Below are 13,547 nucleotides of genomic sequence, written 5' to 3' on the forward strand. Positions count from 1 at the left end.
GAGAGGGGCGGCCGGACTGACCGGCTCCGGGGGCACCTTGATAATGCTGCAGGTGTGGCCGGTTGATCCCCTGTGGAGACAGTAAAGATTAAGAGGATCATAAGCTGCGTCCAGCGCTGCCCTGGGAGAAATCTCCTCGAGCCAGAGCCGCTGCTGTGAGGGGAAGTTGGGGCCGCTCCTGAGTTTAGACAGAGGGGACAGGAAGCGGGAGCATGGAGAGGAGAGACAGGGAGAGAGACAGACAGAGGGACATGTAGAGACAGAAGACAGAGAGCCGGAGGTACAGAGAGGGAGGCAGAGGCTGGGCCCCGCTCAGCCATCCTGAGGCCTACCTCAGGCAGAAAGGCAGAGGCTGCCCTGGGACCGGCCGGGACTAGGCTGACAGCGTCCATGAGCTCCAACATGGCTGCAGCTGTGCCGGCGGCTGTGGCTGCCTCCAGGAAGGAGTCTCCAGGCAGGTGGGGCCTGGGGGAGGAGCCAACAGGTATGGCTTTCCAGGAGGCAGGGTCTGCGCCCCTGGGGAGCAGATTATGGGCAGAGATTTGTAGGGACCATGAAAGGAGCCAGAGTGACTCAGGAGCAATCCCCAAGGGCTGTGGGCAAGGGTGAGGGAATCTGCTGGCAAACCCGGAATCCTAGAAACAGGACAGCTGAGCAGATGGAGGAGGAAAGCAGAGACAAGTGACCTGGGGCTTGGGAGCAGAGGTCCCCAGTGATGGTGTCAAGAATGCTCTTGTGTGTGATGGAGCTGACGCCGCAGGCAGAGAGGGGCTGGGGGGTGGGGAAGTGGCGGCGGAAATTGGGCTCTGGTGGAGGACTGGCCGTGGTGGGGGGCGCCAGGAGAAGGGTCTGGGTGGTAAGGGAGACACTTCTCCGGAGGGGAGGGACACGGGTGCCTGTAAATGTGGGCGGATGGGACCCGAGGATGGGAAGGGAAGGAGGGAGGAGGGCCCCTGAGGCGGTGCCCCCAGCCCAGCCTGGTCCTGCCCACCATGCACAGGGCCCTCGCTCCAGTGCCGCGTATGTGGCGACACCAGCAGCGGGAAGCACTATGGCATCTACGCCTGCAACGGCTGCAGCGGCTTCTTCAAGAGGAGCGTGCGGCGGAGGCTCATGTACAGGTGGTGGAGGGCAGGGCCCTGGCCCCCCCGGGTCCCTGGGAGGGATGGGGCGTTCAGGGAAGACGGGGCTGGGGCAAACGTGCCCCAAACCCATGGCCCAGGGCCCGGCCAGGACCCTGACGCCCTGGGGCTCCCCTCGGCTCGCAGGTGTCAGGTGGGGGCGGGGATGTGCCCGGTGGACAAGGCTCACCGCAACCAGTGCCAGGCTTGCCGGCTGAAGAAGTGCCTGCAGGCGGGCATGAACCAGGACGGTGAGTCGGGAGCCGACCCAGAGGGGTGCGGCCGAGGCGCTGGGGGTGCGTGGCCCATAGGGGTCCTGACGCCTCCTGCCTCCCCAGCCGTGCAGAACGAGCGCCAGCCACGAAGCACCACCCAGGTCCGCCGGGACAGCGTGGAGTCGGACCCAGAGCCGCGGCTGGACCCCCTGGGGGCTCCCCCAGTGCCAGCAGGGCCCAGCTCCCAGGGCCCCACGCCTGTGTCTGCAGCCAGAGCCCTGGGGCCCCGGGCCCTCACACCTCCAGGGCACCACCACTTCATGGCCAGCCTTATAACGGCAGAAACCTGTGCTAAGCTGGAGCCCGAGGATGGTAAGTGGGAGCTCCCAGACGACCCTTATCCCCACACCCGGGCCCCTGAGCGCCCTCTGCCGCCAGCCGCGGAGCCGGGGCCGATGCACAACCTCCTCCTCCAACAGCGGATGAGAATGTCGATGTCACCAGCAATGACCCCGAGTTCCCCTCGTCCCCACACTCCGCCTCCTCCCCCTGTGGCCTGGACAGCATCCACGAGACATCGGCTCGCCTGCTCTTCATGGCTGTCAAGTGGGCCAAGAACCTGCCAGTGTTCTCCAACCTGCCCTTCCGGGACCAGGTACACCCGCCAGGGGGCCCCCGAGAGTCCGCTGGGCTGGGGGCAGGGGCGGTTGGGGGTGCCCGTGCCTCGGAGTCCGTGGTGGTCGGGGCACAAGTCTCAGGGATGTGGCTGTTGGGGATGCTCACGTCTCTGGGCAGTGGTGGTGATCGAGGTATGCACCTCGGGGACAATGTGGCCAGGCACACACAGGGACCAGGGGTTTGAAGGCAGTGCCTGCGGCCCCCTGGGTCTTCTTTCCTCCTAGACAAACCCTCAGGCCCTTCAGATGCTCTATCCGTCACAGGGTGGTCTGCACACCCTAAACAGCACAAATGGTGACTCGGCTCCCTAGGAACACAAAAGCCTCTTACTTCAGGGCTTGAGTTTCACCCCAGCCTCCTCACCTCTAGGACACTCCCCAACCCTGGGCTTCTCGTGAGCAAGGGGACCTGCCATGAGAACTCCAGGAGAAGAGACGCGCTGAGGGGCTGAGCCCTTAGCCAGGGGCTTGGATGGAGCAGCTCAGAAGCTGTCTGCTGAGTGCACTCGACTTAGGACGCTGGTGGCGATGTCCCTGAGGCTGCCCAACTTCCCACGGCTCTGGGCTTTCCTAAATGTTCCCCCTGAGGCTCTGGATGGAGCCCACAGAGTGTCTTGGTGCCTAGGCTGCTGGGCCAGATGGTGCCAAATCCCAGAGCTCTGTGCCTGGTGGATGTCAGGCAGAGGGCAGAGTGGTCTGGGCACCCAGGACCAGCCCTTCCTTTCCCAGGGCACCCGAGAAGGGGGCGGAGGTTCCAGGCGGAGCCAGGGAGCCATGGATCAGCCATCACACTCCTCCCTCTCTGGGCACAGGTGATCCTGCTGGAAGAGGCGTGGAGTGAGCTCTTCCTCTTGGGGGCCATACAGTGGTCTCTGCCCCTGAACAGCTGCCCACTGCTGGTCCCGCCCGAGGCCTCTGCTGCTGGCAGCTCCCAGGGCCGCCTGGCACTGGCCAGTGCAGAGACTCGAATCCTACAGGAGACCATCTCGCGGTTCCGGGCACTGGCGGTGGACCCCACGGAGTTCGCGTGCATGAAGGCCCTGGTCCTCTTCAAACCAGGTAGCTGCGTCCTCGCCCCAGCCTTGGAGGACAGGGGCTGGGGATAAGGAGGGGTAACTCTGGTGACTTCCCTGCACCTCTCGCTTTCCCCGCATTGCCCCACGCAGACCCAGACGCATGCAGGCTCCTTCCTGGGGCGGGAGGGAGGGCTGCGGGGCTGGGCTCAGCCCTCCCGAGGCCCTGGCTGGCTGGGAGTGGGCAGAGGGGCCAGGAGAGGCTCACTGCGGCCACTTCTCCCCAGAAACGCGGGGCCTGAAGGACCCCGAGCACGTGGAGGCCTTGCAGGACCAGTCCCAGGTGATGCTGAGCCAGCACAGCAAGGCCCACCACCCCAGCCAGCCCGTGAGGTGAGCCGAGCGCGTGCCCACCTGCCCACCCGCCCCTCAGCTCCCCACCCGCTGCCCACCTCCAGCACTGCGTCCGGGCTGCCCTGAGCAGACGGCACAGGCGTCTCAGGTCAGCCAGCACGCATCCAGCAGCTACCATGGGCCAGCACAGCGCCAGGCCCCACGGTGGGACCAAAACGTGTGTGAGGCAAGCCTGCTGCCTCCCGAGCCCGCACTGAAGGTGAGCGCCCCCCAGCCAGGGACTGAGGGCTGCATGTGTCCGAAGACAGAGCCCCCCCGGGAAAGGGGGTGCACAGCAGAGCGGAGAGGGGATTTGTGGAGGCAGGGCCGGACTTGGAGGAAGGACAGGATCTCAGAGAAGAGAAATCAGTGTTTACAGAGGGAGAGAGAGGGAGAGGCCAGTCTGCGTGTGTTCTCAGGACAGGAGCCCAGTCTGAAGGTGGAACAGATTGCTGCCCGTGAGGCGGGGGGCACTGAGCCAGAACCGCACCCCGGCACCAGCCTGTTCAGGGCTTTGTAGGCCTGCCAAAGGCCATGTCTGGTGTGGCAGGCGGAGGGGAGCCGCTGCAGGCTTTGAGGAGGGTGTTGTACCCGGAGCTGGACTTAATGCAGACTGCTCTTTAGGAGCGGAAAGGCCATGACAGATGCAAGGGTCCCCGGGAGCTGGAGTGGGTCAGACTTGGCTCCTGAGTGGATGTAAGGAACAAGGGACGAGTTCTTTACTTAGGTGGAGAGGCACTTGCATAAGCTATGTGTGTGGACAGTAGGAGCCCGGCCCTGGCGGGGTTTGGAGGACGGTGGCAGCCCGCTGAGAGTGTGGCTGCGGGGAGGGCGCAGGCAGGGGCCCAGCTTGCCCCAGCACCAGCAGGTCCAATGGTGCCACAGCCAGATCGGACCACTTGGCCTCCAGGCACCTACCGGCTATTTTAGACCATACTGCCTGCATTCTCCTGGGGCTCCCAGCAGTTCTCTCTGAAGAAATAAGCTCACACGGGCACCCTCGAATCCCCTGTCATTCTAGAAATGACCACAGAAAGAGGCAATTTCCCTTCAATAAGCATCAAATTACACACGGTCATACATCCTTTGTGCGGAAAGGTTTCTGCTCTCAATGAGCGTGAGCAGAACACGGGTCCCCCAGGCGTGACCCAGCATCCTGAAAACGGTCACCACGGACACGGACACCAGCGGCCCTCCTCCGCCAGGTTTCTGCTGGGACCAGTTCCCAGAGACGTCCAGGCATGCTGGTTTTGTGTCAAACTGCGAAATTCTGCTCACAGTTTCCTGTGCCTCTCCGTGTAGCTGCTCCGTACCAACCACAGGCAGAGCTGACTGTTGAGAGAGTCACTCCGGGCTCTCAGAGCCAGCGCATTTCAGGTTTTAAAACCTGCAATGCCCAGGAAGAAATGCTATTCTTATCATAACCCAGTGACACGCAGGCACGAAGCAAAGTTCTACCCAAAAACACCTGCCCTTACTTTGTATAATTTACTCTGATACTTCTATTTCTAGTTTATTTTTTCAGAAGGCCAGTTGTGACCCACTTCCTGCAGTTTGAAAAACAGTTTCTCTACTTGACTTGATAGTTACTTCTTCCTGACACTCCTTAGAGCAGAAACACAGCAAACGGGAAGGCACAGGGAGGCGTGCACACGGGCTCAGAGCCACTCGCGAGGGGAGCAGCCACTGAGCTGTTTTGGTGGCAAAACAAGTTCAGCGGATAATTGGAAGGCGGGGGAGGGCTTCCCAGACCCCCGTGCTGCCCAGCTTCGCAGCGGCCTCCTTGACAAGCGCGTGACCCCAGCCGTCAGCCCTCCCTCCGACCAAGGCCTCGTGCCCCGCTCTGTCTCTTGGGGCTTCACCATCCACCTTCTCTGCACGGGGGAGCCTTGCCCTGGCAAATGGCTCTTATTTAAAACTACAGTGACTGTTTTCCTGGATGAGAATCTCGGCCGCAAAACTTACACTTCAATTTCAGGACATTTTCACTAACGGCTACTCTGTCATCCTAGGTGGCTTACAGAGAGGAATTTATATTCTCATTCAAATATATATGACATTAATCATAAATATTGTATTAATGATGTAATGTTAATTCTAATTATTACGTAAGATTGGTAATGATATACTCACATATATAACCAATATAGCTTCTCACATAATAATAGAGCTTTACACGTAATAACTAAGTGGTATTCACTGTTTTCATCACACTCCTTACCTAAACACTCGAGGGGGCGGCAGTGGGTCAGGGGCGGGGGTATATGGGGCCTTTCCTCGAAATTGCTCCTTCCGCGCTTCCCAGCCCTGGGCGCCTGGCATCTCTCCTCTCCTCCCCCACTCCCTCCCCGCCCCCCCGCCCCCCCCGCCTCCCCGCCTCCCCCGCCCCGCCTGTCCTGGGAGGCCCCGCCCCCCCCGCCTGTCCTGGGAGGCCCCGCCCCCCCCCCGCCTGTCCTGGGCGGCCCCGCCCCCGGGACACGTGCTCAGGGGCCCGTCTCCCGCTCAGGTTTGGAAAGTTGCTCCTGCTCCTGCCGTCTCTGAGGTTCCTCACGTCCGAGCGCGTTGAGCTCCTCTTTTTCCGCAAGACCATCGGGAACACGCCGATGGAGAAGCTCCTCTGTGATATGTTCAAAAACTAGTGGACGTGGAAGCGAAATGGGTGCGACCACTTGGGAAAAGCCTCCTGAAGCTAAACGTTTGCCTGCCCTTTGACCCAGAGATCCCACTCGTAGGCGCGTGCGCCTGGCAGAAACGCCCGTCAGAGGATAGTGCACGCGTGTTCGTAGCAGCTTTTTTCCTAATAGCCCCAAACTGTACATTGCCCGTGGAATGGATTAGTAATTTGTGGCGTATTCGTAAAATAGGAAACAGCAATAAAAAGGAATGAACCAGCAATACATGTGACAACGTGAATACATTCCACAGACATGAAAAGTTCAAGACCAGGCAAGGCTGATGACGGTGGTAGAAGTGGAAATAGTGGGTTACCTCGGGTGGGGCGGGGGGTGGGGTGATCGGGAGGGGCCCCAGGGAGCCTTCAGGTGTGCTAGAAATGTTCTTTATTTTGATCAGGGGGATGGATTTGCAAATGTACTCATTCATAAAAGGGAACTGAGCCATGCACTTACGATCTGTGCGCTTTACTGTATTATTACAACTCAATTTTAAAAAGGGGGGAAAAAACAAGAACAGGAAAACAAATGTGGCCAAGGTTCTCCTTTTGAGGACACTGGAGCAGGGAACACAGGGTCTTAAATTCCATCTGGTTTCCACTCCGGGCCAGAATCCAAGCCCGGCGAAGAATCTCTCAGAGGATTCAGCAACCCAGCTTCTCTCCAGATGGTGCCCCACCACCCCGAGGCTTCTCCCCCTCGTCTCCTCCTCATCCCCCCTCGCCTCTGCACAGACAGAGGTGAGCACCACGCAGCTCCCCATGGGGCGGTCACAGGCACTTTCGGTGAAGGGGAACCTCCATCACATCTTAATTCCTTGTGGAAGGGTGAAGCTCAGACAAACTCCATCCTTTTCAAAGACAGACCCAGAAGACCTAGAAAATAAAAATTTAGAAAGTTAACATGTATCAGGCACTTTATATACCAGGCGTGAGCTGAACTCTGAAGGTACATTATTATTCAACCCTCAGATTAACTGTGGTGGAAGGACCAGTCATCCTCACTAGTAAATGAAAAGCTGAGGCTTCGAGAGAACTCAAACCTCGGCATGACTGTAAACTCTGGCACTGCCTCCTCCCCATCCCCCTCTGCCCCTGGAATCAGCTGAACAATTCTGTTGCATTTTTTGTTTTCAAAGAAGAAATGCTTAATGCCAATATACAAAGGTCACATGAGAAATCTGTGAAAATCTGGGGACTCCCTGGCCTTTGGCCTGTGTGTGAATTCTTCTGGTTATCCGGAGATGTCTTGCCTCCATGGAGGAAGGATGGTTCTGAACACTCTGCTCTGGAAATGACAATAGCGAGGCTGGTGCCCGGACAGGAGAGTATGGCAAATACCACTCAGCCTGAGCCCTTCCCACTGAAGCACTCAAACTACTCGATCTTCTAAAAGCATCAGACTTGCCTGGGTTGTTCGGGTCATTTAATGTCAATAACGCCATTACACTTTCCAGTTCCCTCTCAGAAGTTTTATCCATAAGGCTCAAAGGCCCACGTACAGAAAGCTTGAGCAAGGCAGGTGAGCAAGAGACATGGTTGCGGCAGGACCAGATGGGCCCTGAACATTTTCCTTGCCGTCTTGCTTTTGGGAACATAACACTGCAGAGGCCGCCTGCTCAAGTTCACAGGCTGCCGCCTGGGCTGTGAGCACAGCAGTTCGACCTCGGGAAAGAGACTGGGGTCTCCAGCAAGAAATCTTGGGGAATCAGAGGAGGTGCAAAGCTTGAATTATCTGCTGCTGACCTGGCATCCATACCACGGCTCCCCCGGACCCCAAGCCCCCCCAAACGTCCTGTCTTCATTGCAGAGATGCCAGGAAGTACGTTTCCCAGGACCCCCTTCCCCCAGGGCTTGCTAGTGGAAGGCAGGCACTCACATGCGATGTGCCAGGTAAATAAGGAGCTGTCGTTTTCTGGAGGCAGCTACAGCCAGATGTGTGGGAAGACGGAGGCGTCACAGCAGCTGTCTTGAGAACTGCAGTCACTTCCAGGCAAGCTCTTGAGAACTTCAGAAATTTTGCTTCAGATCAGCTGGCCTCTCGGCCTCTGGTGGGCGTTTTCTCTGACATGTTTCCCCAGTTCTTCCAATGTTTATGCTAAGCCCCTAATTCCTAAATTAAGTCCTTCTCACCTAAAATAAACTAAGTGACTTTTGTTTTCCTAGTAACAGATCTCAGTTGATCCCAGGATCTATTCAACTTTTTGCTGTAAACTGGCCCCACTGCAATTCAGATGCATAACAGCTCTCTGCCACCGCATTTGGGGCCCTTGCTAGGAAAGGGGTTGCTACGAACTCTTTTCTGCCCTCAGTGCCAAGCATGTCTTTGCTGTGAGGCACAGGGAGGCAGTCCCTGTGTGGGCCTTTCTTTGCAACTGCAGCCTGCAGATTCGTGAGCCACTTCTCCTCCTCCACCCTTAAAGGAATACTTAAAGGTAGGAAGGACAGAAAGACTCAAAGATACCACGAAGCACCCACTCAGATCAGTAAATATAACCTGATCATGCAGCCTAGACACCGTGGATAACTAGTCTCCATCTGGTGGACACCACTGGTCTTCCTCGAAAAGATGCAAGCTCTGCGGGGGCGGGGGCCGGGGCTCTGTTCTGCTCACCGTAGACCCCGGCCACCCAGGAGGACAGGGCCTCTGGGGGCTCAGGCGGTGTCTGCTGAATGAGTGCATAAATGGCCACACAGAACGGGGAAGTGACATACTCCTCAGAGTCCAAGATGCCTTAGAAGACTCAACAGATATTTTATGTCTTGTCCCCGTCCGTGGTCAGGTCCGGGCTCTCAGACACCGTACCGCCGCCCAGCCTAGGGGAGGGAACCACCTTCACAAAGGCAGAGCTCTGGTCTGCAACTCCCTACACCTTTCTGCTCTTCTGCTCATAATCATAAAGGTTTGTTGTGGATTCAGTAATCACAGGGGTAACTTTTAAAAATGGCATTTCTAGGTCTTATTTAACCAATGAAGGAAATCTTAAGAACCAATCCGCTATCCTTATCATTTTGTTGTAACATAAATTTAATGCAAAAAATGTAAGTATAAACTTAACGTAAAAAGAAATGGGAAAGATGATCTCAGAATTTTAAAAACTGAGTAACTTTGACATTAGGGAAAAATTCACGACACTGTTTCTCAGTTCTACCTGGGACCTGGTCTGGCACTGGGGGGCCCCGGCCTCATTCAGTCTTCTCGTCCTGCATGCAAGTGGGGACCCCTTTGGTATGCACCAAGGACCTAAAGACAAGACAGGCCCATGTCGTGCCTTGGGAACCTCACATCAAACAGGTGTTTGATGCCGCAAACACAGGAAGCTGTTAAGAACACAAGGCATCTCAGCCAGCTCAAGGGGGAAGAGGGGATTTCCAAGGAGAACTGCCTTTTACATCGAGACCTGAAAGTCAGGAGTTACCCAGAGAAGTGAAGCTGGGGCAGAGAACACGCTCCAGAGAGGGCCTGTGACTCGCCCAAAGTCGGGCAGCGAGCGGCACGATGGAGAGGGCCCGCGGGCCCTCCGGCGGCCGACACCACTACCTGTCTAGGGCCTTTCTGGTGAGGATCTGAAATGCAGATTTAGTGCCTTCCCTGCCCACCCACCTCGAAATCGATTAAATGAAGCCTTCACAGCTTAGCACCCATTACAGAAAACTCACAGCCTGAGTGTCACCTTCACCTTCGTTCTGTTGAGCTCCAGTAGTTACCGCCTCTGTGCTTTGTCAACTTGGGGCTCAGTGCTTTCCTTAAAACAAGAAACAAACAAACAAGAAACAAACCAAAAAACCCCAGTTTAACAAAAGTCATCGCTGTTCCTTGGGCTCAGGCTGGAATGAGCTGGGGTGGGAAAGAAACAAGCCACACACAATGCTGCTCTGGAAGCTTCGTTCTTTAATGAGCCGCCGAGGGATGCGCTCGTCAGGCCGCTCGTGTGCAGCCGTACAGTGCGTACTTTGAGTGACACAAACTGCACTTCATACAAATGACGTCTACCCCCTCAAAGGAAAAAAGCCAAAGGAAATTACAAAGTGCCTGCTGATTGCATCAGGAGTGTAGTCAGTTCTGTGGGTGAGATAAGCCATTTTTTTTTTATAGAATTACTTCTGTTAAACAGTAAAATGATATATTTCACAGGATATGTCCTTTTATAATACATAGTCTTTTAAAAATTTACACTCAGCATACTTATAAATTACTTTAAATCCATTAAAATAATATAATACTAATCTGTAGTCTACACCTTTCCCCGAGTAAATACAATTACTTGGTTCAAAAGGTGACCTAACAGGGTTGATAAATAGGCGTTAAGTATGGATGGACAGCAAAGTGACAGACCCCTTGGTGGGGCTTTTCTGGGAAGTTTCAACCAAGAGACAGACAGGACCTAATAGGTCCACCTCCACAATCATCACTTTGCCGTTTACACCAAATCCAGCGTGGGAGCGGTCCCAGAGAAGGTGGTTAACAGTCACTGAGGGGCATCGAAAGGCAGAGGACTCCCACCGACACCAGGGCACTTCACTACCCAGGCCAGCACGGCCCTGGGGCCGGCGCTGAGGAGCTGTCACACGTCGGCCAGCCCAGAAGGATGTCCATCTCCCCACCAAGGGGGGGAAAGAGGGGAGAGGGACGGATGAGGAAAGCTGTCAGATTGTTTCTTTTTAAAATTAAAACTCTCTTAGCTTTGAACACATCCTGAGAATACTTTCTTCTCTACAGTTCACCAAAGTGCTTGTGAAAGGTACACATTCACTAGTTATAGTTCAAAAGCCACGGCCCGCAAATACCGAGCAGGCCTGCAGGACCTTGCTGGGCCTCCTCTTTCCAGCCCGCTGCTGGGACCCTCCGTCTCTGACAGTGAAAACCACCTGACTGTGATGGAAGGCAGACGTCCCCACTGCCCTCCCAGCAAGGGAAGAGCTGTAGCTGGATCCAAAGCATGGTGTCCCATCCCCGGACCTCAGGCCCCTCTGTCTCTCCTGTGCGTTCAGAAGCCCAGAGTGGCTAAAAAATTAAAATGGCAGAAGTGCAAAGTGCATCACAAACTAAGGACGTCACCTTCCTGAATCCTTGGTGGATTGGCTTTACTTTATGATACACAGTGTGACCCTGAAATTCCACTTCTCTGCTTCTGTCACATTTTCCACGGCAAGGGCTACATTGGCTGTAATGGGGAGAACTGAAAATCCCGGCTCTGTCTGGGGCTGGGACGTGGGCTACAAAGAGAAGCTGTGGGCGTAGAGCACGGGCTCCGAAGGGGTGGCCCCACCGCGGCCATGCGGGGTCAAAGGAGAAACAGCAGGAGACATGAGTTTGACACACATTAAGGTGAAATCTCTTAATCAGGAGTGATTGTAACGCAGCATCACCTCATGGTAGCATAACTTGCACCCCAGAGGCCCGGGTAAGCCCAGAGGAAGGGGAGGCCGCACTTGTTCTGATGGGCTGAGAGTTACAGGCTTCACCTCTTTCCCAGGACCACCATGCCTGTTCTGTGGGAGCGATGGCTTGCCTTCCTTCAGAGGGAGGGCTCCACACTATTTTCCACCCTTGTCACTGCATGGGTCCCCCTCAACCCTCCCTTCTGGCAGCTTCTTCCACTATAATGACTAGATATCCACAAATCTAGCAACTAAAATACAAGTTTTTTATTTAATTTTATCCAAATTCAGGTTTTAGGTCCCTGAGATAAACGATAAAGTCTCTTAACACCCATCGCCTAGTTCCTGTAGAGACCTATGTGGGTAGTTTTGTAACTGCCAAAAACTTATTTTGCAAAACAACAACAATAAAACAAAAAACCCACAAAGATTCAGAGAGGAGAACACATGCCAAGGTGTGTTCTCCAGGCCATTCCTTGGGCCAAAGGAAACGTGCTATTTAACCGATGTTCTGGAGCAAGTGGAGGGAGGAGAGCAACGGCAGCTGAGCGCCAGCCTCCCAGGAGCCCCGGGACAGCCTGTGCCTGGTCCGGGGCCCGGGGCACCAGAGACCCCATGGTGACACGAGCGTGCTGAGGGCCGGGCGTTAACTCTAGGAGACCCTCTCAAACGCAGGTCTTTGAAGAGTTTACCTTTATTGCTCCTCAGGACAGTATGAGCTGGCAGACGTCTGAGGGATGTAACATCTAACATTCACTCACTGACCTTCATCACTGTGGAGATTTTAAAATATCCCCTTCCCGAGGTCATCTCTGAACCCACACCAGGGAGAGGGAGGCCCCCTCCAGCTGCAGCTGCAGCTCAGAATGCTGTTCCCCGTCCGGCCTCTGGGGCTCGACAACGCCACCGAGGCAGCGGCATGAGGTCAGCACTGTGTTAACAGGAGAGACTCTGCCTCAGCAGGAGTCTTAGCATTCCCACAACTTCACATCAGAGCAGCAGGAGAAGGAAGAATAACCAAAATGCAGGTTACAGACGGTAAAGGCTCTTTTTTTTTTTTAAGAACAGTGCATGTGGTAGTTAGACAAGATGCATTTAGTAACTTTAAAAATAAACATTTTCACATACTTATCTCAAGAAAGGGTATCATGTTTCGTTTTCCATATATTATAAATAGCAAAAACAGATTTCTAATCCCACAAATGCTAACAAGCTTAAAATGCTTTTATAACTCAGGTATGTGGAGACACCCAGCGGTGAGAAAGATGGTCTGACTTCTCCCTCAATCCAGGGATGAGTGCCCTCACCACCAGGTCCAATGGCCCTAATCTGTGGGAAGAAATTCCATGGGAAGGGGGGAAGCATAAGGATAAAGAGAGATAAGCATACTATACATACGTATTTACAGTAAACTTCAGTGACCAGAAATACTAACAAAAATAGCTTCAAGTAGTCCTTGATTTTACTTATCTATTTAATACTGATGGTCCAAGGAAAAGAAGATAAAAGTTAGATGGGTCATATTAAAAACGTTTCTCTTTTATTTTTTGGCAGCTTTCTGTAACACGTATTCATGCAGTGCTGTGTGTGAGTGTTTCAGGAGAAGTGATTAAATGGTCACATTATTTGTCTGAGTTCCTGGTGGAAATCCACCAGCAGGTAACAGGTTCATACACAACCTTCAGTTTAACCTGTACAAAGAGGAGAGCCTGCATGGATTAGGATGAAATGCTCATGTTTAGGAATCACCATGTCTCTGGGACATTTAAAAAATATCAGAGGAACCCGACTCTAGGGTCAGGGAGGGCAAGAGCAGCACGAGGACTGACGCTTCGGCCCGTGCAGTGTGTCCGGCAGGAACCAGCCAGGAGCGACACCAGCACTGATTACCGTGACACTGACCACCCTCAAAGCCCAAACCAAGCCTGTGCTGGCTTCTCCTAGTGTGGCCAGATGTCTGAGACACGCCCTGATGGCCTGATAGCGATAACTGCTCTTCTACCTTCCCCAGAATATAACAGGGAGTGTTTTTTCAAAAATCTTAAAATAGAAGGGCTTAGGCTCTTTGTTTATAA

The 13,547-nt window shown here is 54.6% G+C and overlaps 1 protein-coding gene across 1 annotated transcript; it reads left to right on the forward strand.

The window, feature by feature from the left end:
* Positions 1-378: 378 nt before the first annotated feature.
* Positions 379-6,195, forward strand: NR2E3 (nuclear receptor subfamily 2 group E member 3). Its single transcript, XM_032469003.1, has 8 exons — positions 379-484; positions 1,001-1,121; positions 1,269-1,372; positions 1,460-1,708; positions 1,816-1,991; positions 2,826-3,072; positions 3,314-3,419; positions 5,926-6,195. Exons 1-8 carry the CDS (start codon positions 391-393, stop codon positions 6,056-6,058), a joined length of 1,230 nt encoding a protein of 409 aa, XP_032324894.1. The 5' UTR covers positions 379-390; the 3' UTR covers positions 6,059-6,195.
* Positions 6,196-13,547: the final 7,352 nt, after the last annotated feature.

The sequence above is a fragment of the Camelus ferus genome, chromosome 27 (assembly GCF_009834535.1).
Source record: "Camelus ferus isolate YT-003-E chromosome 27, BCGSAC_Cfer_1.0, whole genome shotgun sequence".
Classification (NCBI taxonomy): domain Eukaryota; kingdom Metazoa; phylum Chordata; class Mammalia; order Artiodactyla; family Camelidae; genus Camelus; species Camelus ferus.